This window comes from Pseudophryne corroboree, chromosome 1 (genome assembly GCF_028390025.1).
Source record: "Pseudophryne corroboree isolate aPseCor3 chromosome 1, aPseCor3.hap2, whole genome shotgun sequence".
Lineage (NCBI taxonomy): Eukaryota > Metazoa > Chordata > Amphibia > Anura > Myobatrachidae > Pseudophryne > Pseudophryne corroboree.
The window spans coordinates 897,035,811-897,063,710 of NC_086444.1; the positions used below are offsets into that span (position 1 = coordinate 897,035,811).

A 27,900-nucleotide genomic window follows, 5' to 3' on the forward strand; every position below is an offset into this window, starting at 1 on the left:
ATTCTGGCTCGCCGTATCCTGTGGTTACAGTCCTGGTCTGTGGATCTGGACTCTAAGAAAACTCTGGAGGGTTCTCCCATTTAAGGGGAATATTCTTTTTAAGGAAGACCTAAACAAAATTGTTGCTGATCTTGCCTCTGCTAAGACTGCATGTCTGCCTAGTACTGCTCCTTCAGTTCTGAAGGCTAAGAGTACTTCCTTTTCGAGCTCCAGGTAAAGCAAAGGGTCAGGCGTACCCGAAACAGTCACGCACTTCCAAGTCCAGTAAGCCCAAGCCTAAAAGAGCCTGGGCCGCCCATCAGCCTGCTTCCAAATCTGACAAGCCTGCTGCATGATGGGGCGGGCCTCCCTCTGGGGGATCCCAGGGTGGGAGGCCAATTTTTAGAGGGTTTGCTCAGACATGGTTACAGACGCCTGGGTACGGGAAGTCGTCACTCACTGATACGCCATCTCCTTCCAGAAGCGACCCCCTCGTCAGTTTTGCTCAACAAACGTCCCTTCCGATCCGGTGAAAGCAAACGCTCTACAGGTGGTGGTACGATCCCTCCTGGACACAGGAGTGGTAGTACCGGTGCCTCTGACTCAGAGAGGCAGGGGGGTACTATTCAACGCTGTTCCTAGTCCCGAAACCGAATGGGTCCTCACGGCCCATTCTCAACCTCAAGTCTTTGAACAAATTTGTGCGAGTATCCAAGTTCCATATGGAGACTTTTCACTCGATTGTTCTGGCTTTGGAGCCCGGGCACTATATGGTATCCTTGGACATACAGGATGCTTACCTACATATTCCTATTGCCATGTCGCACCAGCAGTACCTGCGGTTTGCTATTGGCAACCTACATTATTAATTCCGGGCCTTGCCTTTTGGACTGACAACAGCTCCACGAATCTTCACCAAAGTCATGGCGGTGATGACTGCTCTACTCCGCCGTTGGGGTATCAGGATACTGACGTATCTGGACGACTTGCTGATCCTGGCCAATTCACTAGAAGTTCTCCTCCATCATCTGGTTCTGACGGTCCAGTTTCTGCAAGTCCACGGGTGGCTCACCAACTGGAAGAAATCAGCCCTGGTCCCTGCACAGAGCATGGTGCACCTGGGGGCACTGTTGATCACTCACAACCAGCGGTGGTTGTTGTCCCAAGTGAAGGTCCTGAACCTTCAGGACAGAATATGATGCTTCCTGTCTCGCCCGCGTTTGTTGATACTAGACCTCATGGTGAAAGCTTTCGACATGGTAGCGTACGCTCACTTTCATTCCCACCCTCTCCAGAAACTGATTCTGGCCAAGTGGGACAGCCTGCCTCACCGGATTAGGTCTCAATTGATCTCATTGTCTCTGGAGGTCTGTCTGTCGCCACGTACTTCTGACGACAGATGCCAGTCTGAGGGGTTGGTGAGCAGTGTTGGAGCAATACTCTCTCTTCTGGGTCGGTGGACCTGGGAGGAGTCTTGCCTCCCGATAAACGTTCTGGAATTACGGGCAGTGTTCAATGCGCTGACACTAGCCTTGCCTCTGGTACGGAACAGGCCTGTTCAAGTACAGTCAGACAACTCCACCTCGGTGGTATACTCGGTGGTATAAATCATCAATGAGGCACTCAAAGCCGCATGACAATGATGGAAGTGTCAAAGATTCTTCGATGGGCGAAACGCCATCTGCCAGCCATATCGGCAGTTTTCAATCCGGGAGTCCTCAACTGGAAGTGGACTTCCTCAGTCATCAGGACGTACACGCCGGAGAGTGTAGCCTTCATCCAGAAGTATTTCAACTCCTAATGGACAAGTGGTGCCTACCAGATGTAGACCTGATAGCGTCTCGACACAATCATATGGTTCCGGTCTTCAGAGCAAGTACAAGGGATCCTCAAGCAGCGTTCGTGGACGCACTGGAAATTCCATGGAACTTTCAGCTGCCGTACGTGTTCCCTCCGGTGTTACTCCTGCCCAGAGTAATAAGGAAGTTCAAGCAAGAAGGAGGAATCCTACTTCTGATCGCTCCAGCGTGGCCCAGATGGCATTGGTTCTCATACCTACAGGGTCTCTCATTAGAGTGTCCTCTTCTGCTTCCGCAACGACCAGACCTCCTTGTTCAGGGCCCCTGTGTCTACCAGGATTTGGCCCAGCTGGCTTTGACGGCGTGGCTCTTGAAAGCTTCAGTCCTGGGAGCTAAAGGTTTTTCTGAGGCGGTCATTCAAACTATGTTGAAGGCACGTAAGCCAGCTTCTGCCCGGATTTATCATAGGGTCTGGAATTCTTACTTGTGCCGCTAAGAATTGTGATGCTTTCAAGTTCAGTACTGCCAATCTTTTGGCTATTCTGCAACAGGGCCTGGACTTAGGCCTTCGTCTGGCCTCCCTCAAGGTTCATGTTTCTGCCTTGTCAGTTTGGTTTCAGAGAAAAATTGCGACTCTTTCTGATGTTCACACATTCACTCAGGGTGTTCTTCGGATTCAGCCTCCCTATGTTCCTCCTGTGGCTCCTTGGGATTTGTAGGGCATTCAGAACAACCGACAAGAGTCTCCGTTTGAATCTCTTTAGTCTGTCGACTTCAAATGGCTTTCCGCTTAAGGTCTTGTTTTTACTGGCTATTGCCTCTGCTAGATGGGTTTCAGACTTGGGTGCCTTATCCTGTAGGTCTCCCTTTCTGATTTTTTACCGTGACCGGGCAGTTCTTAGAACGCTCCCTGGTTATCTACCTTTCCACCTTAATCAAGAGATTGTGGTTCCGGCCCTTATCTCTCCTGATTTGTCCTCCAAAGATCGGTCTTTGGATGTGGTACGGGCTCTCCGTATCTATGTGAAGTGGACAGCCTCCATTAGGAAGTCTGATTCTCTCTTTGTACTTTTTGGTTTTCACAAACGTGACTGGCCTGCGAATAAGCAGACCCTGGCCAGATGGATTAGAATGGTGATTGCACAAGCTTATGTACAGGCTGGTCTTCCAGCTCCTGCTACCATCAAAGCCCATTCTACTCTGTCTGTTGGACCTTCTTGGGCGGCCCGCCGTGGTGCGACCCTTGAGCAATTATGCAAGGCGGCTACATGGTCCTCAGTGAACACGTTCATAAGGTTCTATGCCTTCGATAGTTCCGCATCCCAGGATGCTTCCTTTGGACGCCAGGTTCTTGTGCCCGCTACAGTGCATCCCCTCCCACGAGGAACTGCTTTAGGACATCCCCGATGTTATTCCCTGTGGAATACCAATGTACTTCACTGCAGAAAAGGAGATTTATGATAAGAACTTACCCTTGTTAAATCTCTTTCTGCAAGGTACACTGGATTCCACAGGGCGTCCGCCCTGATGCACTTAGCTTCTTTGGGTTGGTATGGCATTAGCCGCTGATATCTTCTCCTGTCGTGAGAATGTGATGTCTGTAGCTACTAACTGTTGTCTTCTCTTTTATCTGCTACTGCATTGGACTGGTTAACAAAACTGAGCTCCAGTGCCTGGAGGCGGGGATATAGAGGACGCTGCGCTATGCATCCTGGGAACAGTCAAAGCTTTTAGCCTGTTGGTGCCTCGGATCAAGATCCTACTCTACACCCCGATGTTATTCCCTGTGGAATCCAGTGTACCTCGCAGAAAGAGATTTAACAAGGGTAAGTTCTTACCATAAATCTCCTTTTAACCATGTATTAACTGTTAAACATGATGAAGCCTGCACAGATCGTACTTTCTTTCCACCATGGATTGATGGTGGTATCCAGTGGTTTGCTGTAGATAGCAAACCTGATTCTTAGTTAATGTACACCACAAGGGTGGTACTGTTTGAGGGATGAATGGGGCGAAGAATTGAACAAAACAGTTGCAGTAACATAACATACGCACTTCTATTTTGGTTGGGTGATTGGCGATTGGGTCGCCTGATTATTTATTTATTTTCAGCAGGTTGAATAATTTTTTTGCTATAACCAGATGACCAGTATTGGATGAAACCAGAAGTTGTGTGAGCGTACACAGCCTAATAATGTTGGATAATGGAAGATCAGACGTCAGATTGGATGAAAATTGGACAAGTGTATGCCCAGCTTACACAGTTCCACTGTATAAACACAGTGGAAAATAGATAGAATCCCTTGATTTAAAATTCTTTGTTGAGGGCCCCATACACTAGAACGATATGTCTAGAGGCTGAAGTGGGAGGCGATTTGCCTTGAACTCTAGGTTCCATACGATTCCAAACGATTTGGTACATTTTGCATGCAGTATATCGTATGCGATCCCAGCCATGCCTGCGGGAACCGACATATAATGACTGCAGCACTAACGATCTAGGGGAGCTGATCCGACCCTCATGGGAACGTGGATCGGATTGGAAACGCCTCCAAAATGCCCGATTTCACCCGATATATCGGCCCGAATGCCTGAAATTGGCTGAAATCGGTCATTATCGTTCTAGTGTATGGGGCCCTTTACAATTAAAACACAGCCACACCGTGTCTCACATAATTAGTGTATCCGAAAAGTATTCACAGCGCTTCACCTTTTCAACATTTTGTTATGTTACAGCCTTATTCCAAAATGGAATTAATTTTTTCCCTCCAAATTCTACACACGGTACCCATAATGACAATGTGAAAAGGTTTTTTGAGATTTTTTGTAAATTATTAAAACTAAAAAAACTAAGAAATCACATGTACTTAAGTATTCACAGCCTTTGCTCAATACTTTGTTGATGCACCTTTGTCAGCAATTACCGCCTCAAGTCTTTGAGTATGATGCCACAAGGTTGGCTCACCTATCTTAGGGCAGTTTTGCCCATTCCTCTTTGCAGCACCTCTCAAGCTCCATCAGGTTGGATGGGAAGCGTTGATGCGCAGCCATTTTCAGATCTCTCCAGAGATCGGATTCAAGTCTGGGCCACTAAAGGACATTCACAGAGTTGTCCTAAAGCCACTCATTTGATATCTTGGCTGTGTGCTTAGGGTCGTTGTCCTTCAGAAAGATGAACCGTTGCCCTGGTCTGAGGTCAAGAGTGCTCTGGAGCAGGTTTTTATTCAGGATTTCTCTGTACATTGCTGCATTCATCTTTCCCTCTATCCCGACCATTTTGGAATAAGGCTGTAACATAACAAAATGTGGAAAAAGTGAAGCACTGGGAATACTTTCTGGATGCACTGTATAGTGGGGGCTCTGTTTGCTGGCAGGCTTGTACGCCAAAGAGTTAAAATAAAAATCATAAATGCTTAAAGGATTGCTCTTTTGAGAATCTGTTTCACAAATGACAGGCTTAGGGCTAGTCTTTGTAACCAATCAGAGCAGCTTCATTCTGATTGGTCAAAGTGTGGGAAATGTTGCTCTCATTGGTTTGAAGTGTGTAAACCCACATTGGTACAATGTTTTTCATTCATAAGTTGCATACAGATGGACTACAGGTAGAAACTTTGCCCTGGATGTCAGGGCATGCTGGAGCTTGCAGTTTTACTAGTACCCCACATGCTCTGTAACCATGTGTATTCTATTTCTTTAATTGATTGCTTTGACCCTGATGTTTATATTAGTTCCTGTTTTGCATAATTGACAATTTGACAGTAGTTTTGTTCTTTAAGTTCTTCATACGATACATCGTCACCTAATTTGAAGCGGAAACCACCAGAAGAAGGAGAGGCAGATGAAGAAGTGGTTGAGGAGTGCAAGGTAGGACTGCAGTATTTTGTATTAATTATCAAAACAATTAATGTCATTCCATGTTGTGCTCATGTGACCTACAGATCAGAAGGGATAGGTACTGTATGTATGTTTGACATTCAGAACACTGACAAGAGGGACAGCGATATGTCGACCCCAGCGTGCCAGCATGGTAGTAATGTGATGCCCTCTTTGTCAGTGTCGACATTTTAAATCGGAATTAGCTGGCTGCATCCTGATCTGAAGATACCAAATTTCTATGAAAAGCTATCACCCCTCCCATATTGCTAACATTAATTAATAAACTGCACCATTCACAGTATTTATACTATATCAGTTCTATAAAATATATTTAAATTTCATTAATTGATTGCACAGTCATGTTTTGCTTATTTTGGCATAATTGGGCAAAGTATTTCTGTTTATCATAGGATTTATTTTTCCAATTAGTCTGCAAAGCCTGAGACAGGAGAGCTTAAGTCAGTATTAAAAATCCTCTTAATTTTTACATTGCTTGCACAAAGTTTAAATGTACTTTCACGTTGAGGCTTCATTCTGTTTTAATGACTGGTTGTAGCCTACTGTATTAATCTAGTAGATATTTTCTATATGATTTAGCTGCAAGTTAGAATGGTCATGGCCTCTTCAGATTACGTGCAGTAGGAACAAGTGTTTGGATGGATATCTGTCAAAGCCATACAGGAAAACGAAAAATGCTGGTGCACACGTTAAGCGCTAAGAATACAGATAGTCAAAATAATTTTGATTAACTCTTGCAATTAACATTGAGTATAAGAGAAGTTCTTGGCACATGTTTGGCCAAAAATGCGGACACAACTACCGCGTCCAGGTGAACTTAATCAGATGGCTCCCTGACATCCTAATACTAACACGTTATATCCATGTATCCAGCTCTTCCCTTTAAGTAGTGCCCATTGTAATATGTAGACAGCAATGCAGGAACATGTGCTAATTAAAAGCTATTTAGTGCTTAGAGTGTGCATCTACACTTTTCTTTTTCCTGTATGGTACTACATATCTCAGCATTGTAGCACCTCTTATTATGTTTAACATTAGGGAATGCCGTCCAGCCTGTAAAAGCGACCATATTCTATCACAAGGGGAAACAAGTCTATATTTTATTTTGTTTTCACATGCAGCCTGATTGGATAATGTTGAACTTTATTCAGATGATTGACATTGGTTAAAAAAATAGCACTTTAAGCATTTATTGATATTCAGACAAGATCTTCAGCTAAGTACAGTTGCTTGAAATATAATTGAAAAGCTGACTAATCAACCCCCCCCCCAAAAAAAAAAAAAACCCCAACAACAATGGAGTGAGAATGGAAAGAGAATTAAGAGAGAACACAGTAGCACAGCTAAATTTAATATTGGGCTGTGTACACACAATTTTTTTTTTTTTTTTAGTTAAACCAGAAACACATTGCAAGTGGTTAGTATTGGATGGGTGAGGTTCTACTAGCTCTGTAGAGCCTTTACTTGATCAAGCATAAACCAGTTATAAAAGTTTTTTTTTTTCTCTACACTGAAAAAACTGTTTAAGAAATGTACAGTAAGGAAATGATTTGTTCATGCTGCTATCTCAAGGTGCATACACACGGTGAGATCCTTGCTATGCCCGATTTTGACTATGCGATTTCCCTTGAACTCCCCCAGAGCCCAGATACTGTAACATAGATTTTGACTATCTGTACTTCCAATTTTGTCTATGTACAATTTTGACTAAGTGCCAATTTTGACTATACTTTGTACTAGATAGTACACTAGATAGTCAAGAGTGACTTGCCTGCACTCTACCTAGCCTTACGATACCGACCCCACGGGAGTACGCATCAGGATCGTATCGCAAGCTGCCTAACACCTTATGATTTCCAATAACTTTCCTTGTAATTTTGACTATAACGTCAAAATTGAAAGTATGTATCTCACCGTGTGTACACACCTTCAGAAAGATGTGCATCATAAGTAATACATCTAGGGGATAGGAATAAGGAACGTCACTTCTCGTATGCTGATTGTTTAGCGTTGGTATGCTGATTGCAGGTTTCTGAAATGCTGTAATTGGCTTTCACGATCATCCTGTTGGCAGACACTGGACCCCGGAGATATTGATATGGTGGATGTTGGCGTTTCGTTGCTGAAACCCCCAGTTTTACTAGCACCCTGTGCCACAGTTGTCAGAGTAGACTCCCTACAAAAGCTAATTTATCAATAATACTTTTTATTAACAGAAAAAAAAAATCTATACTTGTTTAAAAAGAAAAGAAAAAAAAAAGAATAGATTTGATTTCCCAGAAGAGAAACAAAGAAATGCAAAGGCTTAATTTGTCCCCTCAGTAGTTTCAGGTATGTCCTATGTCATAACACTTCTAAATCTATATACAGATTGGTCAATACAGTTATTCCTACATACACCATCTGATAATTTTGTAGAAATGGAGAGTCTTTGTAAATAAGCTGGAACAGCAGTGCACTTGCCACATTACAGTGGCTTCTGTGCTGCTCAGTAGGGTGGTGTGGGTGGTGAATACCCCAGGAAGCGTGGCACCATCGCACTGACGGATTCCTCCTATGTAGACTCCGCTAGCAGCTTCTGCTTTCCTTTTGTGTCCCTACCTGCAGGAATGTACAGTACCTCTACCTGGGTTGGACTGCATAAGAGCATGTGGGGTGGTTTGCTACGGCATGCAGTCCGATTCTTTACAGTGACCATTTTGACACTAGAAAGTTGATATGGACAGAATATACATGTATGTGGTTTTAGAATCTTTTAGTATTCTTTGCTGAGTGTTGCAAGTGTTCCAGGTACACCACATCTATGCGCACAACAGGCGTTAGTGCTGGGTTAGGAGAACAGTTTGGTTGGCCACTTACATTGTTTGTTCACATATGATACAAGGCAAAATTGGTGATGCCTCCTTGTGCTGATTAGAAGATCATGTTTCATTATTGACCTTTAATACTTTTATTGCTTTTTTTATTTTGCTTGGAGTAATTAACTTTCATTAGTGTAAATTTAGGTCTTCCTGGGTGATTTGGTGATCGGGAACATTGCCTGTACACTTCAGTTGAACAACAGATTGAGTAAGGGATTAGTCCTCCAAACATATCTGAATATTTTTAGGATTTTTTGGAATGAAATAGTAACTCTTAATTCTCAGATCTAAGGCTGCTATAGAATAGTAATAAAACTAAAACACTAACACCTTGTTAAATCTAGGTAGTGTGGGTAACCAAATTGCTGTGAATTTTACTAAACATTTCACCAAGTCATAATGTTGGTTTACAAGCATTGTAAGACTCTGACCCTTATGGTGGGTTTGTTCTTCTGTCACAAGTTGCTGTTGATGAATGCACTATGAGCAACGCTTAGATAGCCACCCTTCTCTTCCTGGTAACCTCTGTTGTCTATTTAGCTGGGTCCCTACTGCTAAATCCTACATGACGGTCTTACAGCATGGGTTAGATCTTACTGACCCTTGAACATGACTGTAGGAGGAGCACCGGGAAAGCTGTGCTTCCTCTTAAGGCCCGTACACACTGGTCGATATATCGTCCGTTCTCTTGAATGGCCGATATATCGCGGGTCCGTCGGCCAGTGTGTACGGTCGATACGTCTGTGAACTCCGTCGTTCACAGACGTATCGCGTCGGCCGCGCAGCACAGCCGACGGCCTATATATCTACCGATATATTAGCGCGTCGCTGTGTGTGTACGGGGCGGTCGGCCGACCGCCCGTAATCATGCTGCGGCGGCCGGCGGTGATTGACAGCTGAACTGGGCGGGCGTGTGTACACGCCCGCCCAGTTCATGACGTCAGTCCCCGACGGATCGGGCAGTGTGTATGCACAACACACTGCCCGATCCGTCCATAGATATATCTGCAGATCAATTGATCTGCAGATATATCGATTAGTGTGTACCCACACACCTGTACACCGCTAATGAGATGGAAATAAATGAGGTGTTTACTGTATTATCTAGCAGACCTTTATAAAAGAATATAGGGTTGACTTTAGACTAGACTATTTGGCACGTATGGCAATGTATTAGCTAAATACAGTTTTTAAGTTACTACCTATTATGAGATTATGCTAATATATTTAAGCTTGAGCATTGTTTTTCTATATTAGAAATAATCTGTATGTGCCTAAATTACTAACGATCATTAACAGCCGGCTTATGCATACTAACCGGTTCTGTCCTTGGTCCTCTTCTCTTCTCTCTCTATACGTCCTCACTAGGTAAGCTCATTAGTTCTTTTGGTTTCCAATATCATCTCTATGCTGATGACACTCAAATCTATCTTTCCTCTCCAGACCTCTCCCCTACTCTCCTCACTCGTATCTCCAACTGTCTCTCTGCTATCTCTTCCTGGATGTCCCAGCGCTTTCTTAAACTTAAACTTAACATGTCTAAGACCAAGCTGATCATCTTCCCTCCCTCCCGCATAACCTCACCTCCTACAATCTCATTATCTATTGATGGCACTACTATCTCCTCTACCCCCCAAGTGCGCTGTCTTGGAGTAATCCTTGACTCCTCCCTCTCCTTCAAACCACACATTCAGCACCTCTCACATACCTGCCGTTTTCATCTAAAAAATATTTCCAGGATCAGACCCTTTCTGACCCAGGATGCTACTAAGACTCTTATCCACTCACTGGTCATCTCCAGACTGGACTACTGTAATCTCCTCCTGACTGGCATTCCTGACAAATACCTCTCTCCACTCCAATCTATCCTCAATGCTGCTGCCCGGCTCATTTTCCTCACCAAACGCACTACGTCCACCTCTCCTCTCTTACTAGACCTTCACTGGCTCCCCTTCCCTTTCAGAATCCATTTCAAGCTTCTCACACTTGCTTACAAAGCCCTCACCCACTCCTCTCCCATCTACATCTCTGATCTTATCTCGCTTTACACTCCCACCCGTCCTCTTCGCTCTGCTAATGCTCGCCGACTCTCCTGCCTACGGATTACTTCCTCCCACTCCTACCTCCAAGATTTTTCACGTGCTGCACCACTTCTATGGAATTCCCTACCTCTCCCCCTCAGACTCTCCACCTCTCTACAAAACTTCAAACGGGCTCTCAAGACCCACTTCTTCACCAAACCCAGCCAAATCTCATCCTAAACCTCTGTTCCACGCTCTCTATGTACCCCATCTGTCTCACCCCTGTCTGTCTACCCCTCCCCTTCAGAATGTAAGCTCTCACGAGCAGGGCCCTCTTCCCTCATGTGCTTACCCTTTTCTTACTTTCTCTAACGTCCTAGTGGATGCTGGGGACTCCGAAAGGACCATGGGGAATAGCGGCTCCGCAGGAGACTGGGCACAAAGTAAAAGCTTTAGGACTAGCTGGTGTGCACTGGCTCCTCCCCCTATGACCCTCCTCCAAGCCTCAGTTAAGATTTTGTGCCCGAACGAGAAGGGTGCAATCTAGGTGGCTCTCCTGAGCTGCTTAGAGTAAAAGTTTAAATAGGTTTTTTATTTTCAGTGAGACCTGCTGGCAACAGGCTCACTGCATCGAGGGACTAAGGGGAGAAGAAGCGAACTCACCTGCGTGCAGAGTGGATTGGGCTTCTTAGGCTACTGGACATTAGCTCCAGAGGGACGATCACAGGCTCAGCCATGGATGGGTCCCGGAGCCGCGCCGCCGGCCCCCTTACAGATGCTGAAGCAAGAAGAGGTCCATAAATCGGCGGCAGAAGACTTTCCTGTCTTCATAAGGTAGCGCACAGCACTGCAGCTGTGCGCCATTGCTCTCAGCACACTTCACACTTCGGTCACTGAGGGTGCAGGACGCTGGGGGGGGGCGCCCTGGGAAGCAATGAATTTACCTTATTTGGCAAAAAATACATCACATATAGCTCCTGGGCTATATGGATGTATTTAACCCCTGCCAGTTTTCCAGAAAAAAGCGGGAGAAGAGCCCGCCGTGAAGGGGGCGGGGCCTATCTCCTCAGCACACAGCGCCATTTTTCCCACACAGCTCCGCTGGTAGGAAGGCTCCCAGAATCTCCCCTGCATCCTGCAACTACAGAAACAGGGTAAAAAAGAGAGGGGGGCACTTATTTGGCAAAATAACAGATATAAGCAGCTATAAGGGATAGACACTTATTGTAAGGTTGTCCCTATACATATATAGCGCTCTGGTGTGTGCTGGCAAACTCTCCCTCTGTCTCCCCAAGGGGCTAAGTGGGTCCTGTCCTCTATCAGAGCATTCCCTGTGTGTGTGCTGGGTGTCGGTACGTGTGTGTCGACATGTATGAGGAGGAAAATGATGTGGAGGCGGAGCAATTGCCTATAATGGTGATGTCACCCCCTAGGGAGTCGACACCTGAATGGATGGCCGTAATTAAGGAATTACGTGACAGTGTCGGCACGTTACAGAAAACTGTTGACGACATGAGACAGCCGGCAGCTCAGTTAGTGCCTGTCCAGGCGTCTCAAACACCGTCAGGGGCTATTAAACGCCCGTTACCTCAGTGGGTCGACACGGACCCAGACACAGACACTGACTCCAGTGTCGACGGTGAAGAAACAAACGTATTTTCCAGTAGGGCCACACGTTACATGATCACGGCAATGAAGGAGGTTTTGCACATCTCTGATACTGCAAGTACCACAAAAAGGGGTATTATGTGGGGTGTGAAAAAACTACCCGTAGTTTTTCCTGAATCAGATGAATTGAATGAAGTGTGTGATGAAGCGTGGGTTACCCCCAACAAAAAACTGCTAATTTCTAAAAATTATTGGCACTATATCCCTTCCCATCAGAGGTTAGGGCTCGTTGGGAAACACCCCCTAGGGTGGATAAGGCGCTCACACGCTTATCAAAACAAGTGGCGTTACCGTCTCCAGAGACGGCCGCCCTTAAGGAGCCAGCAGATATGAGGCTGGAAAATATCCTTAAAAGTATATACACACATACTGGTGTTATACTGCGACCAGCAATCGCCTCAGCCTGGATGTGCAGTGCTGGGGTGGCTTGGTCGGATTCCCTGACTGAAAATATTGATACCCTGGACAGGGACAATATATTATTGACTATAGAGCATTTAAAGGATGCATTTCTATATATGCGAGATGCACAGAGAGACATTTGCACTCTGGCATCAAGAGTAAGTGCGATGTCCATTTCTGCCAGAAGAGGATTATGGACGCGACAGTGGTCAGGGGATGCGGATTCCAAACGGCATATGGAAGTATTGCCGTATAAAGGGGAGGAGTTATTTGGGGGCGGTCTATCGGACCTGGTGGCCACGGCAACGGCTGGGAAATCCACCTTTTTACCCCAAGTCACCTCGCAGCAGAAAAAGATACCGCCTTTTCAGGCTCAGTCCTTTCGTCCCCATAAGGGCAAGCGGGCAAAAGGCCACTCATATCTGCCCCGGGGCAGAGGAAGGGGAAAAAGACTGCAACAGACAGCTTCTTCCCACGACCAGAAGCCCTCCCCCGCTTCTGCCAAGTCCTCAGCATGACGCTGGGGCCTTACAAGCGGACTCAGGCACGGTGGGGGCCCGTCTCAAGAATTTCAGCGCGCAGTGGGCTCACTCGCAAGTGGACCCCTGGATCCTGCAGGTAGTATCTCAGGGGTACAAATTGGAATTCGAGACGTCTCCCCCTCGCCGGTTCCTGAAGTCTGCTTTACCAACGTCTACCCCCGACAGGGAGGCGGTATTGGAAGCCATTCACAAGCTGTATTCCCAGCAAGTGATAATCAAGGTACCCCTCCTACAACAGGGAAAGGGGTATTACTCCACGCTGTTTGTGGTACCGAAGCCGGACGGCTCGGTGAGACCCATTTTAAATCTGAAAGCCTTGAACACTTACATAAAAAGGTTCAAGTTCAAGATGGAGTCACTTAGAGCAGTGATGGCGAACCTGGAAGAAGGGGACTACATGGTGTCTCTGGACATCAAGGATGCTTACCTCCATGTCCCAATTTGCCCTTCTCACCAAGGGTACCTCAGGTTTGTGGTACAGAACTGTCACTATCAGTTTCAGACGCTGCCGTTTGGATTGTCCACGGCACCCCGGGTCTTTACCAAGGTAATGGCCGAAATGATGATTCTTCTTCGAAGAAAAGGCGTCTTAATTATCCCTTACTTGGACGATCTCCTGATAAGGGCACGGTCCAGAGAACAGTTAGAGGTCGGAGTAGCACTATCTCAAATAGTACTACGACAGCACGGATGGATTCTAAATATTCCAAAATCACAGCTGATTCCGACGACACGTCTGCTGTTCCTAGGGATGATTCTGGACACAGTACAGAAAAAGGTGTTTCTCCCGGAAGAGAAAGCCAGGGAGTTATCCGACCTAGTCAGGAAACTCCTAAGACCAGGCCAGGTGTCAGTGCATCAGTGCACAAGGGTCCTGGGAAAGATGGTGGCTTCTTACGAAGCGATTCCATTCGGCAGATTCCACGCAAGAACTTTCCAGTTGGATCTGCTAGACAAATGGTCCGGATCGCATCTTCAAATGCATCAGCGGATAACCCTGTCTCCAAGGACAAGGGTGTCTCTCCTGTGGTGGTTACAGAGTGCTCATCTCCTAGAGGGCCGCAGATTCGGCATTCAGGATTGGGTCCTGGTGACCACGGATGCCAGCCTGAGAGGCTGGGGAGCAGTCACACAGGGAAAAAATTTCCAGGGCTTGTGGTCAAGCATGGAAACGTCACTTCACATAAATATCCTGGAACTAAGGGCCATTTACAATGCCCTAAGTCAGGCAAGGCCTCTGCTTCAGGGTCAGCCAGTATTGATCCAGTCGGACAACATCACGGCAGTCGCCCACGTAAACAGACAGGGCGGCACAAGAAGCAGGAGGGCAATGACGGAAGTGACAAGGATTCTTCGCTGGGCGGAAAATCATGTGATAGCACTGTCAGCAGTGTTCATTCCGGGAGTGGACAACTGGGAAGCAGACTTCCTCAGCAGGCACGATCTTCACCCGGGGGAGTGGGGACTTCACCCAGAAGTCTTCCACATGATTGTAAACCGTTGGGAAAAACCAAAGGTGGACATGATGGCGTCTCGCCTCAACAAAAAACTGGACAGATATTGCTCCAGGTCAAGGGACCCTCAGGCAATAGCTGTGGACGCTCTGGTAACACCGTGGGTGTACCGGTCAGTGTATGTGTTCCCTCCTCTTCCTCTCATACCAAAAGTACTGAGAATCATAAGAAGGAGAGGAGTAAAGACTATACTCGTGGCTCCGGATTGGCCAAGAAGGACTTGGTACCCGGAAATTCAAGAGATGCTCACGGAAGACCCGTGGCCTCTACCTCTAAGACAGGACCTGCTCCAGCAGGGACCATGTCTGTTCCAAGACTTACCGCGGCTGCGTTTGACGGCATGGCGGTTGAACGCCGGATCCTGAAGGAAAAAGGCATTCCGGATGAAGTCATCCCTACCCTGATCAAAGCCAGGAAGGATGTAACCGTACAACATTATCACCGTAGTTGGCGTAAATATGTTGCGTGGTGCGAGGCCAGGAAGGCCCCTACGGAGGAATTTCAACTGGGTCGATTCCTGCATTTCCTGCAAACAGGACTGTCTATGGGCCTCAAATTAGGGTCCATTAAGGTTCAAATTTCGGCCCTGTCGATATTCTTCCAAAAAGAACTAGCTTCTGTTCCTGAAGTTCAGACGTTTGTCAAGGGAGTACTGCATATACAGCCTCCTTTTGTGCCTCCAGTGGCACCTTGGGATCTCAATGTAGTGTTGGGATTCCTAAAATCACATTGGTTTGAACCACTCACCACTGTGGACTTGAAATATCTCACATGGAAAGTGGTAATGCTGTTAGCCCCTGGCTTCAGCCAGGCGTGTATCAGAATTGGCGGCTTTATCCTATAAAAGCCCTTACCTAATTTTTCATACGGACAGGGCAGAATTGAGGACTCGTCCTCAATTTCTCCCTAAGGTGGTTTCAGCATTTCACTTAAACCAACCTATTGTGGTGCCTGCGGCTACTAGGGACTTGGAGGATTCCAAGTTGCTGGACGTAGTCAGGGCCCTGAAAATATATGTTTCCAGGACGGCTGGAGTCAGAAAATCTGACTCGCTGTTTATCCTGTATGCACCCAACAAACTGGGTGCTCCTGCTTCTAAGCAGACGATTGCTCGTTGGATTTGTAGTACAATTCAGCTTGCACATTCTGTGGCAGGCCTGCCACAGCCAAAATCTGTAAAAGCCCATTCCACACGGAAAGTGGGCTCATCTTGGGCGGCTGCCCGAGGGGTCTCGGCTTTACAACTTTGCCGAGCTGCTACTTGGTCAGGGGCAAACACGTTTGCTAAATTCTACAAATTTGATACCCTGGCTGAGGAGGACCTAGAGTTCTCTCATTCGGTGCTGCAGAGTCATCCACACTCTCCCGCCCGTTTGGGAGCTTTGGTATAATCCCCATGGTCCTTTCGGAGTCCCCAGCATCCACTAGGACGTTAGAGAAAATAAGAATTTACTTACCGATAATTCTATTTCTCATAGTCCGTAGTGGATGCTGGGCGCCCATCCCAAGTGCGGATTGTCTGCAATACTTGTACATAGTTACAAAAATCGGGTTATTATTGTTGTGAGCCATCTTTTCAGAGGCTCCTTCTGTTATCATGCTGTTAACTGGGTTCAGATCACAAGTTGTACGGTGTGATTGGTGTGGCTGGTATGAGTCTTACCCGGGATTCAAAATCCTTCCTTATTGTGTACGCTCGTCCGGGCACAGTATCCTAACTGAGGCTTGGAGGAGGGTCATAGGGGGAGGAGCCAGTGCACACCAGCTAGTCCTAAAGCTTTTACTTTGTGCCCAGTCTCCTGCGGAGCCGCTGTTCCCCATGGTCCTTTCGGAGTCCCCAGCATCCACTACGGACTATGAGAAATAGAATTATCGGTAAGTAAATTCTTATTTTAATAATCTTCAGCTGCACCAAATCCAGCAGTCTTCTGCCACCTGATACTTATTCCAGTGTCATCTGCATATGTAGCTATGTTTATTTACCCTGTACTTGTCCTATATTGTAGTCAACTGTAAGTTGCTGTTTTCCTGGTTGATTATTTGTTTATGTACTCTGTAATTGGGCGCTGCGGAACCCTTGTGGCGCCATATAAATAAAGGATAATAATAACCACGTTATCCAATAGGCTATTTCCATGACTGCCAGCAAGCTCTGAGCTCTTGGACAATTGTTTTTTAAATGTTTTATTAATTTGTTTATTTGTCTTTATACTGTGATATATTATTATTACATTATTTTTTTGGTTGTATCCTAGCTTTGGTGGATGTCCAGATCCCCAATTGTGGGCAGCTAGAAAAGCGGAGCAACATTAAAAATATTAACTGCTCTATTTAACCATCTATTTTATTAAGTAGCGCCCATGTTTTCTTCTGTTTTTCTGTATGTGTTTATGCTGTTTTGTTTTTGCGGTTTCCATTTTTCAGGATACAGTTGAACCCCAGAAAGAAGAGGAAAATCTACCATATAAAGAGGAAATTTACAAGGACTCCAGCACTTTCTTAAAGGTAATTGCAACACTAATTCGCTCATGCACCTTTTTCTTCCTGAGGTTTACACTGCCCTTATTACATGTTAGCTTTCAGCAGCAGGCTTTCTGCAAATAGTGCTTGGTTAGCTGTCCATGGTCTGATCTCATTGTACAGTGATTTGTATATAAATAAATGTTGTGGTAGCAGAGTGTTCAGAATTCCTAGTACAAAGAGAAATAACTATTGCTAGGTGTATGGTAACATTCGCCTCTGAGATCATGTTAATACTTATACAGGCATATCTATAAACAGTGGGGACGGGGTGGATGCTTCCATAGAGTAAAATTCTCTGGAATAGTTCCGTGTAACACACATATTGGGTATAAAAACTCTTCTCTCCGATTTGACCCGTTGAATGCTGTCTGCAAAAGTCTTTATGGATGTTCTATGCAGAAGTGATAATATCTGTGCTGGGAAAACTAGGCTTAGCAGATTTTTGCCAAAGCCACCCACCCAGCACGTTTTGTTATAAGAGTTGGCCACGTGCAAAAACCAGCAGGCTTAAATAGAAAAGGAATGTCCCTTCCGCCATACAGCATATAGCAGATGTGAGTATTAGCACCAATTACGGTAAAGAATTAAATAGCCATTGTGGTGAAGATGAGTGTTAGCATCCCCTTCAAACAGTTGCTGCGATCACAATCGGTGTACATTGATTCTCTGAGCTCTTTTAACTGTACACAGCTAGTATAGGAAAACTATATGCAGATATTCCTTTCTCCCTACACAAGCCTGACGCTCCTCCATATCCATCTCATGCTTGAGACTAGTGTCAGGGTTGCTGGAGACCTAGGAGTTCATCTCCCAGGACCACTGCTTTCAGACTCAGGGGTACATTTACTAAGCAGTGATAAGAGTGGAGAATTGAGCCAGTGGAGAAGTTGCCCATGGCAACCAATCAGCACTGAAGTAACATTTATAATTTGCATACTATAAAATGATACAGAGCTGCTGATTGGTTGATGGGGAAATATCTCCACTGGCTCACTTCTCCGCTCTTACCACTGCTTAGTAAATGTACCCCTCAGAACTTGCTGTTCTCCTCTGCTCAGCGTTCTGTGTGTGACTCGCAGACAAGCACAATGGCCTGCTAACTGCTGGTTGCTGCAGGCACATACACGTCATGTTAGGGCACATGTGCACAAGCATAGCACTTTGTGTATATTTGGCTCAGTAACTAAGGCATACTTCCATTAAGACTGGAGGCAAACACTTAGAATATGAAATGCATTACATCTTTCAAAATGACCATTATGCTGAATTACAGATATACCATCCTCTTTGGCTGGGAATACCTAAGATTTTTAAGAGGAGTATTTCTAGCTCACAGAAAAAAAATGTGCAATCTCGGATTTGCTGGCCAGAGATTGCTGAGAGAGCCTGGGGAAATAGCTGTCACATAACATGACAAAGGGGCAGTCAAACTAACAACATAAAATCAAAGGTTCACGCTAATGTGGAAAGGTTACTAATATATTCCATTGAATGGTTTCACATTTCACAAATGGAAAAGTCAATTAGCCTACTGACTTGTCTCAAGCCATTACTTTATTTTAAACATGTAATCAGGAACAGGCCCAAGTAAGATATTTCTTCAGAGAGTCACCCAGTAATTCATCTTGTGACTGCCAGGTTTGCCAGAGTGTGTATTAGCCAACGGGGAGAGAGAAGCATGTTTGTAGCATCACTGCATTTATAATGGCTGTACCTGTAGACAGCTTAGTGTGACCCTTCATAGTATAAGGTTACCGCGATTACCCATTGATCAATTCCACATGGAGTTAATGTTTCTTTGCCAGGATTGTACTAAGATTAATCTAACTTTAAAACAAAGCTTTTCTCAGACATTGTAATGTTCATTTTGCTATGTAGGAAACATCTTTTTGTTTTATGTAACAGAGGGGCAGATTTATTAAGCTTGGTGAAGTGATTAAGTGGAAGGTGATAAAGGACCAGCCAATCAGATCCTAACTTCCATGTCACAGGCTGGGTTTGAAAAATGACAGGAGCTGACTGGCTGGTCCTTTATCACCTTCCATTTTATCACTTCACCAGGCTTAATGACTCTGCCCCTGATTGCTTTACTAAGTTTATTTTAAAACAAGTTTGGAAGAGCTGTGCAGGCAGCAATGCTAGTGATCCCCAGACGGCCATGCTGTAAACACGGCTATAGTTTCATTTCATAGACCTTTGAACACATTGTGTCATTCATAGTAAGGATATTGCGACCATATTAGCCCATTTCTGGGATTTGAAAGTTGCTTACTGTAGTATTTGGTGATACTTTGCTTAATATTCATTCCAAAGAGATCTCTCTGATCTGTTATTCATCATGCACATCCAGGTGTTAATGTGGGTGGGGACAGATCATTCTGCAGCCAATCAGAATGTTCAGAGCAGAGATGGCTTCACTCCTGTGCTGTGAGCATGTGAGGCGGCTGCATGGAGCCCATCAGGAATCTTCAGGCTTTGACTCTGAGTTAAGGTGTGTACACACCGTGATCTATATCCTTTCCATAAGGAAAGTTAGTGGAAACGCAAGGTGTTAAGCAGCTTGCGATACCGATTGGATCCCGATGCACACTCCCGCGGGGTCGGTATCACAAGACTAGATAGACTGTGCAGGTAAGTCAATCTTGACTAGTGTACTATCTAGTACAAAGTATAGTCAAAATTGGCACTTAGTCAAAATCGAAGTACAGATAGTCAAAATCTGTGCTTCTGGGCTCTGGGGGAGTTCAAGGGAAATCGCATAGTCAAAATTGGGCATAGCAAGGATCTCACCGTGTGTACACACCTTTACCCTAACAGCACGCAGCTGGAAGTCAGTAAGATAGCATTGCGGAATAGGGGAAATGCAGAGAACAGTGTAAGATGAGCTATGGAATGGCCCGAGAACATCCAGTCCATTCTCTTTGGTAAAAAAAAAAGAGATAATATGTACACCAAAATACATTAGTGGCTCAATTAACACATTAACTACATAAGCTATTAAAAATAACACCACAATGACACAACCTCAGCCTCGACTAATAATGTACCTTCACAAACTGAGAAATTGCCAAGTGACTGCACATGTTATTTAGTTTATTATGTCCGTATAATAAGTCTCTTTACTAACAAAGACTGTAGATGGGCAGTGACGAGGGCACATAGCCATCTTCAAATAATTAACTCCAGAGCATTAGTCCCAAAGCAAGACAGATGAGCGGTTCAGACGCCTATTCCTTTGACATATATTAGGGTAACTTGTCTCCCGTAATGACATTTGTGCAAAGGCCGCACTTGTTTAAAACACAGAACGGTCTGTCATATATAGGTTGCTCTATTAGTCACCACCAGCAGCGACCAGCAAGTGGAATCATGTAACGCAGGAAGGTCATAGTCGCCAACAGCGTCTCACAGCCATATACGACGGAATATGCGTTTTGTTACACAATATAACTTGCTCTGAGGAGCTTTTACCTTCAAATCTGTAGCAGCTTCCTTATGCTATCATGGCCACATGGGCCAAATCTCTTTAGTGTTTCCAGCATCATGTTAAATCCACACCACAAAGATTTCATGCAGTTCTCTGTGCAAAGGGGGAATTCTACCCAGTACTAGAAAGATGTACCCTAATAGAGGCTACGGAGTATGTGTGTGTGTGTGTGTGTGTGTATGTATATATATATATATATATATATATATATACATACATAGAGTGGTCCAGTTGTTATGACAACCAGGGGATTTTATGCTGAGGTAGGATGTCTGAATCTGTGTAAGAACGGAAAGGCAAAGGTATTCAAACTAATTAAGTGTATTGCTTGTGAAATAATGTGTAAATGAAGCAATAATAATAATTTGCCAACTCGGTGTACTGTATTTATCCATAAATCTATATTTAGAATTAACCCCATCTAAAAACGTGTCCATGTGAGGGTAGGTGACTGATATACCATTTGACCCAATAGTTTACATGTTTCAGTTAAACTGTCATCACTTCCAGCACGTGTCAGTCTGCTTATTACAGGACTGCATGGCGATGCAAAAAAAATGAGGCAAAGTACGGACTTATAGTGCTGACTGATACAAGTCATGGAAAGGTCCCTGCTAGTGAGAAGCTACATGTAAAACACTGAAATTGTCTGTATTTGCTTATGGATTCTCAAATAGTCAGTTTTGTAGCTGAAATACTATATTTTATGGGACACATTAACCTGAAGCTGCTGTTTAACCATTATTTTTGTTTTTTTATATTTTTTTGCAGGGGACCCAAAGCTTGAACCCCCACAATGACTATTGCCAGCATTTTGTTGACACAGGGCACAGGCCTCAGAACTTTATCAGAGATGTTGGTATGTTGCCCCCTGCTGCTAGTAACACACTGTCTACTGCCTGAGTGGTATTTTTCAGTATTGGTTTCTGTGCACTTTGCTGTAGACAGGTGCCCCGTACCTCCCGGGAGTAAACAGACAGCATATATCAGTGCATTAGTGGTAAATAATGTAAATTGGTATGTTGTAGTAGTACACTGTCGTCATAGCTGTAGACACTGAGCCCAGAGAGCAGTCCTGAAAGTACATAATGTATGAGCTCTATAATAACATCCTGTTTGCAGCCAGCTAGCCGCACATGGGATTGCTTTATGATCTGGTGGTCTCCGATGTAATGGTCAGATTGTCTGCACATGTACATCAGAGCTTGTTTTGCAGAACTTATTAACACCTTTTTGATTCTATGTATAGGATTAGCAGACCGATTTGAGGAATATCCAAAACTGCGGGAGCTGATCAGACTTAAAGATGACTTCATATGTAAATCCAATACCCCTCCTATGTGAGTGTGCGCCTCCAGCTGTAACGCTTGCTCTACTAGTTATTTAATTCTTTATAACATTGCTGCAGTTACTGTTTAGTGATGGATGTATTCCTTACCTGTCCCAGCGTCTCTCAGAATGTCTGTGTTCCATCACTATATTGTGTTGCAATGAACCTTTGTTCTGGAATGAAACAGTCCCTTGTTGCTCCCTAGTGGCAGCATGATCTCATTGCAGCCAGTGAGGAGCTACTGAATTTCTGATGTATTAATATTGCGTTTTAGTTATGGAGTCCCTGGATATTCTACAGCCCTGTGCAGAGAATAAATCCCAATAATCACAAAATAAGCAAGGTGGAAACATAATGTGGTTAGGCCCATGCTTCATGAAGAGCTACAAGGAAATGATGGGATTTACATATATAAAGTATGCCTAGACAAAGCATAAAGTATTTTGTGAGGTTTATTGGCGGGTAAGCTAGAAGACTGTGCTGTTTTGCAGCAAAGATTTCAACTGCTGGTTTGCAGCACAAGAGTGGTGGTGTAAATGTGACTGGGCAGAGATCAAGGAGGCTATCCAATTAGCTGTGGTTAATTACCGTGGCTAATTGTCCTGCCGGGGGCTATCCAATTAGCCCCGTGAAGCCACGCCTCGCACCAGTTTATCTGGGATTTTGTTTCACCTGCCTCATGCAGACAAAACAGAATCCCAGGGAACAGCCCTGTTTTCAGCCCAGAAAAAATACCGGTGAAAAATTGCAGGTTTTTTATGCCCAATGTCTTTTCATCTGTAATTGGATACCCCCCAAGTGTTCAAGACTCTAGATCAGTGGTTCTCAGACTGGGTGTCTCGGGGCACTTGCAGGGGTGCCCTGGTTTGGTGGTCCAGGGCCAGTTCAAATAATTTTTGGTCAGTGTTATAGGCAAAACCAGTGCTTGTCGCTTCCCATCATAATTTATGTGGATAAACAAGTGAATCCTGTCCCTTGCCACATAACTGAGCCTAAGGATGACCTATAAACACAAATGACTTAATTTAATATTTTTTTTATTTCATTTTCACAATAAGAAACTTTTGCCCTAGGGGTGTTATGAACAAAATTCTGATACTATAGGGTGCCCTTATTCAAAAAAGTTTGAAAACCACTGATCTAGATGATAACTGAAGAATCAGAAGGGGTGTAATGAAGAATCTTGGAGATAAGAGAAATGGTGTAGGGTGGAGCTGTGTTAACCCCTTACTTAGAATAAGAAGACAAGGAGATCCGTCACCTTTGAGAGTCTTATGCTCATTTCTCTGACGTCCTAGTGGATGCTGGGAACTCCGTAAGGACCATGGGGAATAGACGGGCTCCGAAGGAGACTGGGCACTCTAAAAGAAAGATTAGGTACTATCTGGTGTGCACTGGCTCCTCCCTCTATGCCCCTCCTCCAGACCTCAGTTAGAATCTGTGCCCGGCCAGAGCTGGGTGCTCCTAGTGGGCTCTCCTGAGCTTGCTAGAAAGAAAGTATTTGTTAGGTTTTTTATTTTCAGTGAGATCTGGTGGCAACAGACTCACTGCTACGAGGGACTGAGGGGAGAGAAGCAAACCTACCTGCTTGCAGCTAGCTTGTGCTTCTAAGGCTACTGGACACCATTAGCTCCAGAGGGATCGAACACAGGGCCCGACCTCGGTCGTCCGTTCCCGGAGCCGCGCCGCCGTCCCCCTTGCAGAGCCAGAAGACAGAAGAAGCGACGAAATCGGCGGCTGAAGACTCCTGTCTTCATTAAGGTAGCGCACAGCACTGCAGCTGTGCGCCATTGCTCCCACAGCACACCACACACTCCGGTCACTGTTGGGTGAAGGGCGCTGGGGGGGGGGGCGCCCTGGGCAGCAATTAGATTACCTTTTGGCACAAAATGCACATAATACAGTTTATAAAACTGTATATGTGCAAAAAACCCCGCCATTAATATTATACAAAATGCGGGAGAAGCCCGCCGCTGAGGGGGCGGGGCCTTCTTCCTCAGCACACCAGCGCCATTTTCTCTTCACAGCTCCGCTGGAAGGACGCTCCCCAGGCTCTCCCCTGCAGTATCCATTACAACAAGGGTAAAAAAGAGAGGGGGGGCACATAAATTTAGGCGCAATTGTGATAATAAGCAGCTATTGGGAAAAATCACTCTTTTTAGTGTAAATCCCTGTGTTATATAGCGCTGTGGTGTGTGCTGGCATACTCTCTCTCTGTCTCCCCAAAGGACTTTGTGTTGGGTCTTGTCCTCAGTCAGAGCATTCCCTGTGTGTGTGCGGTGTGTCGGTACGGCTGTGTCGACATGTTTGATGAGGGTTACGTGGAGGCGGAGCAGGAGCCGATATGTGTGGTGTCGCCCCCGACGGGGCCGACACCGGAGTGGATGGATATGTGGAAGGTATTAACCGACAGTGTCAACTCCTTACATAAAAGGTACGATGACGCAGCAGCCTTGGGACAGCAGGGATCTCAGCCCGCGCCTGCCCAGGCGTCTCAGAGGCCATCAGGGGCTCATAAACGCCCGCTAGCTCAGATGGCAGACACAGATGTCGACACGGAGTCCGACTCCAGTGTAGATGAGGATGAGACAAATGTACAGTCCACAAGGGCCATCCGATGCATGATTACTGCAATGAAAAATGTATTGCACATTTCTGACATTAACCCGGTTACCACCAAAAAGGGTATTATGTTTGGGGAGAAAAAGCAACCAGTGACTTTTCCCCTTCTGATGAGTTAAATGAATTGTGTGAAGAAGCGTGGTGTTCCCCTGATAAGAAACTGGTGATTTCTAAGAGGTTACTGATGGCGTACCCTTTCCCGCCAACGAATAGGTTACGTTGGGAAACATCCCCTAGGGTGGACAAGGCGCTCACACGCTTATCAAAAAAGGTGGCATTGCCGTCTCAGGATACGGCCGCCCTAAAAGAGCCTGCAGATAGAAAGCAGGAGGCTATCCTGAAGTCTGTGTATACACACTCAGGTACTATACTGAGACCTGCTATTGCTTCAGCATGGATGTGTAGTGCTGCAGCAGCATGGTCTGATACCCTGTCAGACAATATTGATTCCCTCGACAGGGATACTATTTTGCTAACCATAGAGCATATAAAGGACGTCGTCTTATATATGAGGGATGCACAGAGGGACATTTGCCGGCTGGCATCTAGAATTAATGCAATGTCCATTTCTGCCAGGAGAGTATTATGGACTCGGCAGTGGACAGGTGATGCTGATTCTAAAAGGCACATGGAGGCTTTGCCTTATAAAGGTGAGGAATTGTTTGGGGACGGTCTCTCGGACCTCGTATCCACAGCAACAGCTGGGAAGTCGACTTTTTTACCTCAGGTTCCCTCACAGCCTAAGAAAGCACCGTATTATCAAGTACAGTCCTTTCGGCCTCAGAAAGGCAAGCAGGTCAGAGGCGCATCCTTTCTGCCCAGAGGCAGGGGTAGAGAAAAAAAGCTGCATCAGGCAGCCAGTTCCCAGGAACAAAAATCCTCCCCTGCTTCCACTAAGTCCACCGCATGACGCTGGGGCTCCACAGGTGGAGCCAGGTGCGGTGGGGGCGCGTCTCCGGAACTTCAGCAACCAGTGGGTTCGCTCACAGGTGGATCTCTGGGTTGTACAAGTTGTATCTCAGGGATACAAGCTGGAGTTCGAGGCGACTCCCCCTCGCCGTTACCTCAAATCAGCCTTGCCAGCTGCTCCCAGGGAAAGGGAGGTAGTACCTGCGGCTATTCACAAGCTGTACCTCCAGCAGGTGATAATCAAGGTTCCCCTCCTTCAACAGGGACGGGGTTACTATTCCACAATGTTTGTGGTACCGAAACCAGACGGTTCGGTGAGACCTATCCTAAATTTAAAATCCTTGAACACTTATATAAGGAAGTTCAAGTTCAAAATGGAATCGCTCAGGGCGGTTATTGCAAGCCTGGAAGAGGGGGATTTTATGGTGTCGCTGGACATCAAGGATGCTTACCTGCATGTCCCCATTTACCCACCTCACCAGGAGTACCTCAGGTTTGTGGTACAGGACTGTCATTACCAATTCCAGACGTTGCCGTTTGGTCTGTCCACGGCACCGAGAGTATTTACCAAGGTAATGGCCGAAATGATACTCCTTCGGAAGAAGGGAGTTATAATTATCCCGTACTTGGACGATCTGCTTATAAAGGCGAGGTCCAAGGAGCAGTTGTTAGTCAGCGTAGCACTATCTCGGAAAGTGTTGCAACAGCACGGCTGGATTCTGAATATCCCAAAGTCGCAGCTGAATCCTGCGACGTGTCTGCTCTTCCTGGGCATGATTCTGGACACAGAACAGAAGAAGGTGTTTCTCCCGGTGGAGAAGGCCCAGGAATTGTCATCTCTGGTCAGGGACCTCCTGAAACCAAAACAGGTGTCGGTGCATCACTGCACGCGAGTCCTGGGAAAGATGGTGGCTTCTTACGAAGCAATTACCTTCGGCAGGTTCCATGCAAGGATCTTTCAGTGGGATCTGTTAGACAAATGGTCCGGATCGCATCTTCAGATGCATCGGTTGATCACCCTGTCCCCGAGGGCCAAGGTGTCTCTGCTGTGGTGGCTGCAGAGTGCTCATCTTCTCGAGGGCTGCAGATTCGGCATACAGGACTGGGTCCTGGTGACCACGGACGCAAGCCTCCGAGGATGGGGGGCAGTCACTCAGGGAAGGAACTTCCAAGGACAGTGGTCAAGTCAGGAGACTTCACTACACATAAATATACTGGAACTAAGGGCCATTTACAACGCCCTGAGCCAAGCAGAGCCCCTGCTTCGAAACCAACCAGTGCTGATTCAATCAGACAACATCACGGCGGTCGCCCATGTAAACCGCCAGGGCGGCACAAGAAGCAGGATGGCGATGGCAGAAGCCACAAGGATTCTCCGATGGGCGGAAAATCACGTGCTACTGTCAGCAGTGTTCATTCCGGGAGTGGACAACTGGGAAGCAGACTTCCTCAGCAGACACGACCTCTACCCGGGAGAGTGGGGACTTCATCCAGAAGTCTTCAAGCAGATTGTAAACCGTTGGGAGCGGCCACAGGTGGACATGATGGCGTCCCGCCTCAACAAAAAGCTAAAAAAATATTGCGCCAGGTCAAGAGACCCTCAGGCGATAGCTGTGGATGCACTAGTGACACCGTGGGTATACCAGTCGGTTTATGTGTTCCCTCCTCTTCCTCTCATACCCAAGGTACTGAGGATAGTAAGAAAGAGAGGAGTAAGAACTATACTCATCGTTCCGGATTGGCCAAGAAGAACTTGGTACCCAGAACTACAAGAAATGATCTCAGAGGACCCATGGCCTCTGCCTCTCAGACAGGACCTGTTACAGCAGGGGCCCTGTCTGTTCCAAGACTTACCGCGGCTGCGTTTGACGGCATGGCGGTTGAACGCCGGATCCTAACGGAAAAGGGCATTCCAGATGAAGTGATTCCTACGCTGATAAAGGCTAGGAAAGACGTGACAGCACAACATTATCACCGTATATGGCGAAAATATGTTGCTTGGTGTGAGGCCAGGAAGGCCCCTACAGATGAATTCCAGCTGGGTCGATTCCTGCACTTCCTACAGTCAGGAGTGACTATGGGCCTAAAATTAGCATCCATAAAGGTCCAGATTTCAGCCCTATCTATTTTCTTTCAAAAAGAACTGGCTTCACTGCCTGAAGTTCAGACGTTTGTTAAGGGAGTGCTGCATATTCAGCCCCCTTTTGTGCCTCCAGTGGCACCTTGGGATCTTAACGTTGTGTTGGATTTCCTGAAATCCCACTGGTTTGAGCCACTTAAGACCGTGGAGCTAAAATATCTCACGTGGAAAGTGGTCATGCTATTGGCCTTAGCTTCGGCTAGGCGGGT

General features: G+C 45.9%; 1 protein-coding gene across 1 annotated transcript in view; it reads left to right on the forward strand.

The window, feature by feature from the left end:
- The window catches only part of METTL14 (methyltransferase 14, N6-adenosine-methyltransferase non-catalytic subunit), a 94,156-nt gene that overhangs the window by 48,446 nt on the left and 17,810 nt on the right, over positions 1-27,900 (forward strand). The window contains exons 3-6 of the mRNA XM_063920225.1: positions 5,555-5,642; positions 17,105-17,185; positions 21,462-21,549; positions 21,940-22,030. Of these exons, the coding sequence (XP_063776295.1) occupies positions 5,555-5,642; positions 17,105-17,185; positions 21,462-21,549; positions 21,940-22,030 (348 nt within the window). The remainder of the gene's footprint in view (positions 1-5,554; positions 5,643-17,104; positions 17,186-21,461; positions 21,550-21,939; positions 22,031-27,900) is intronic.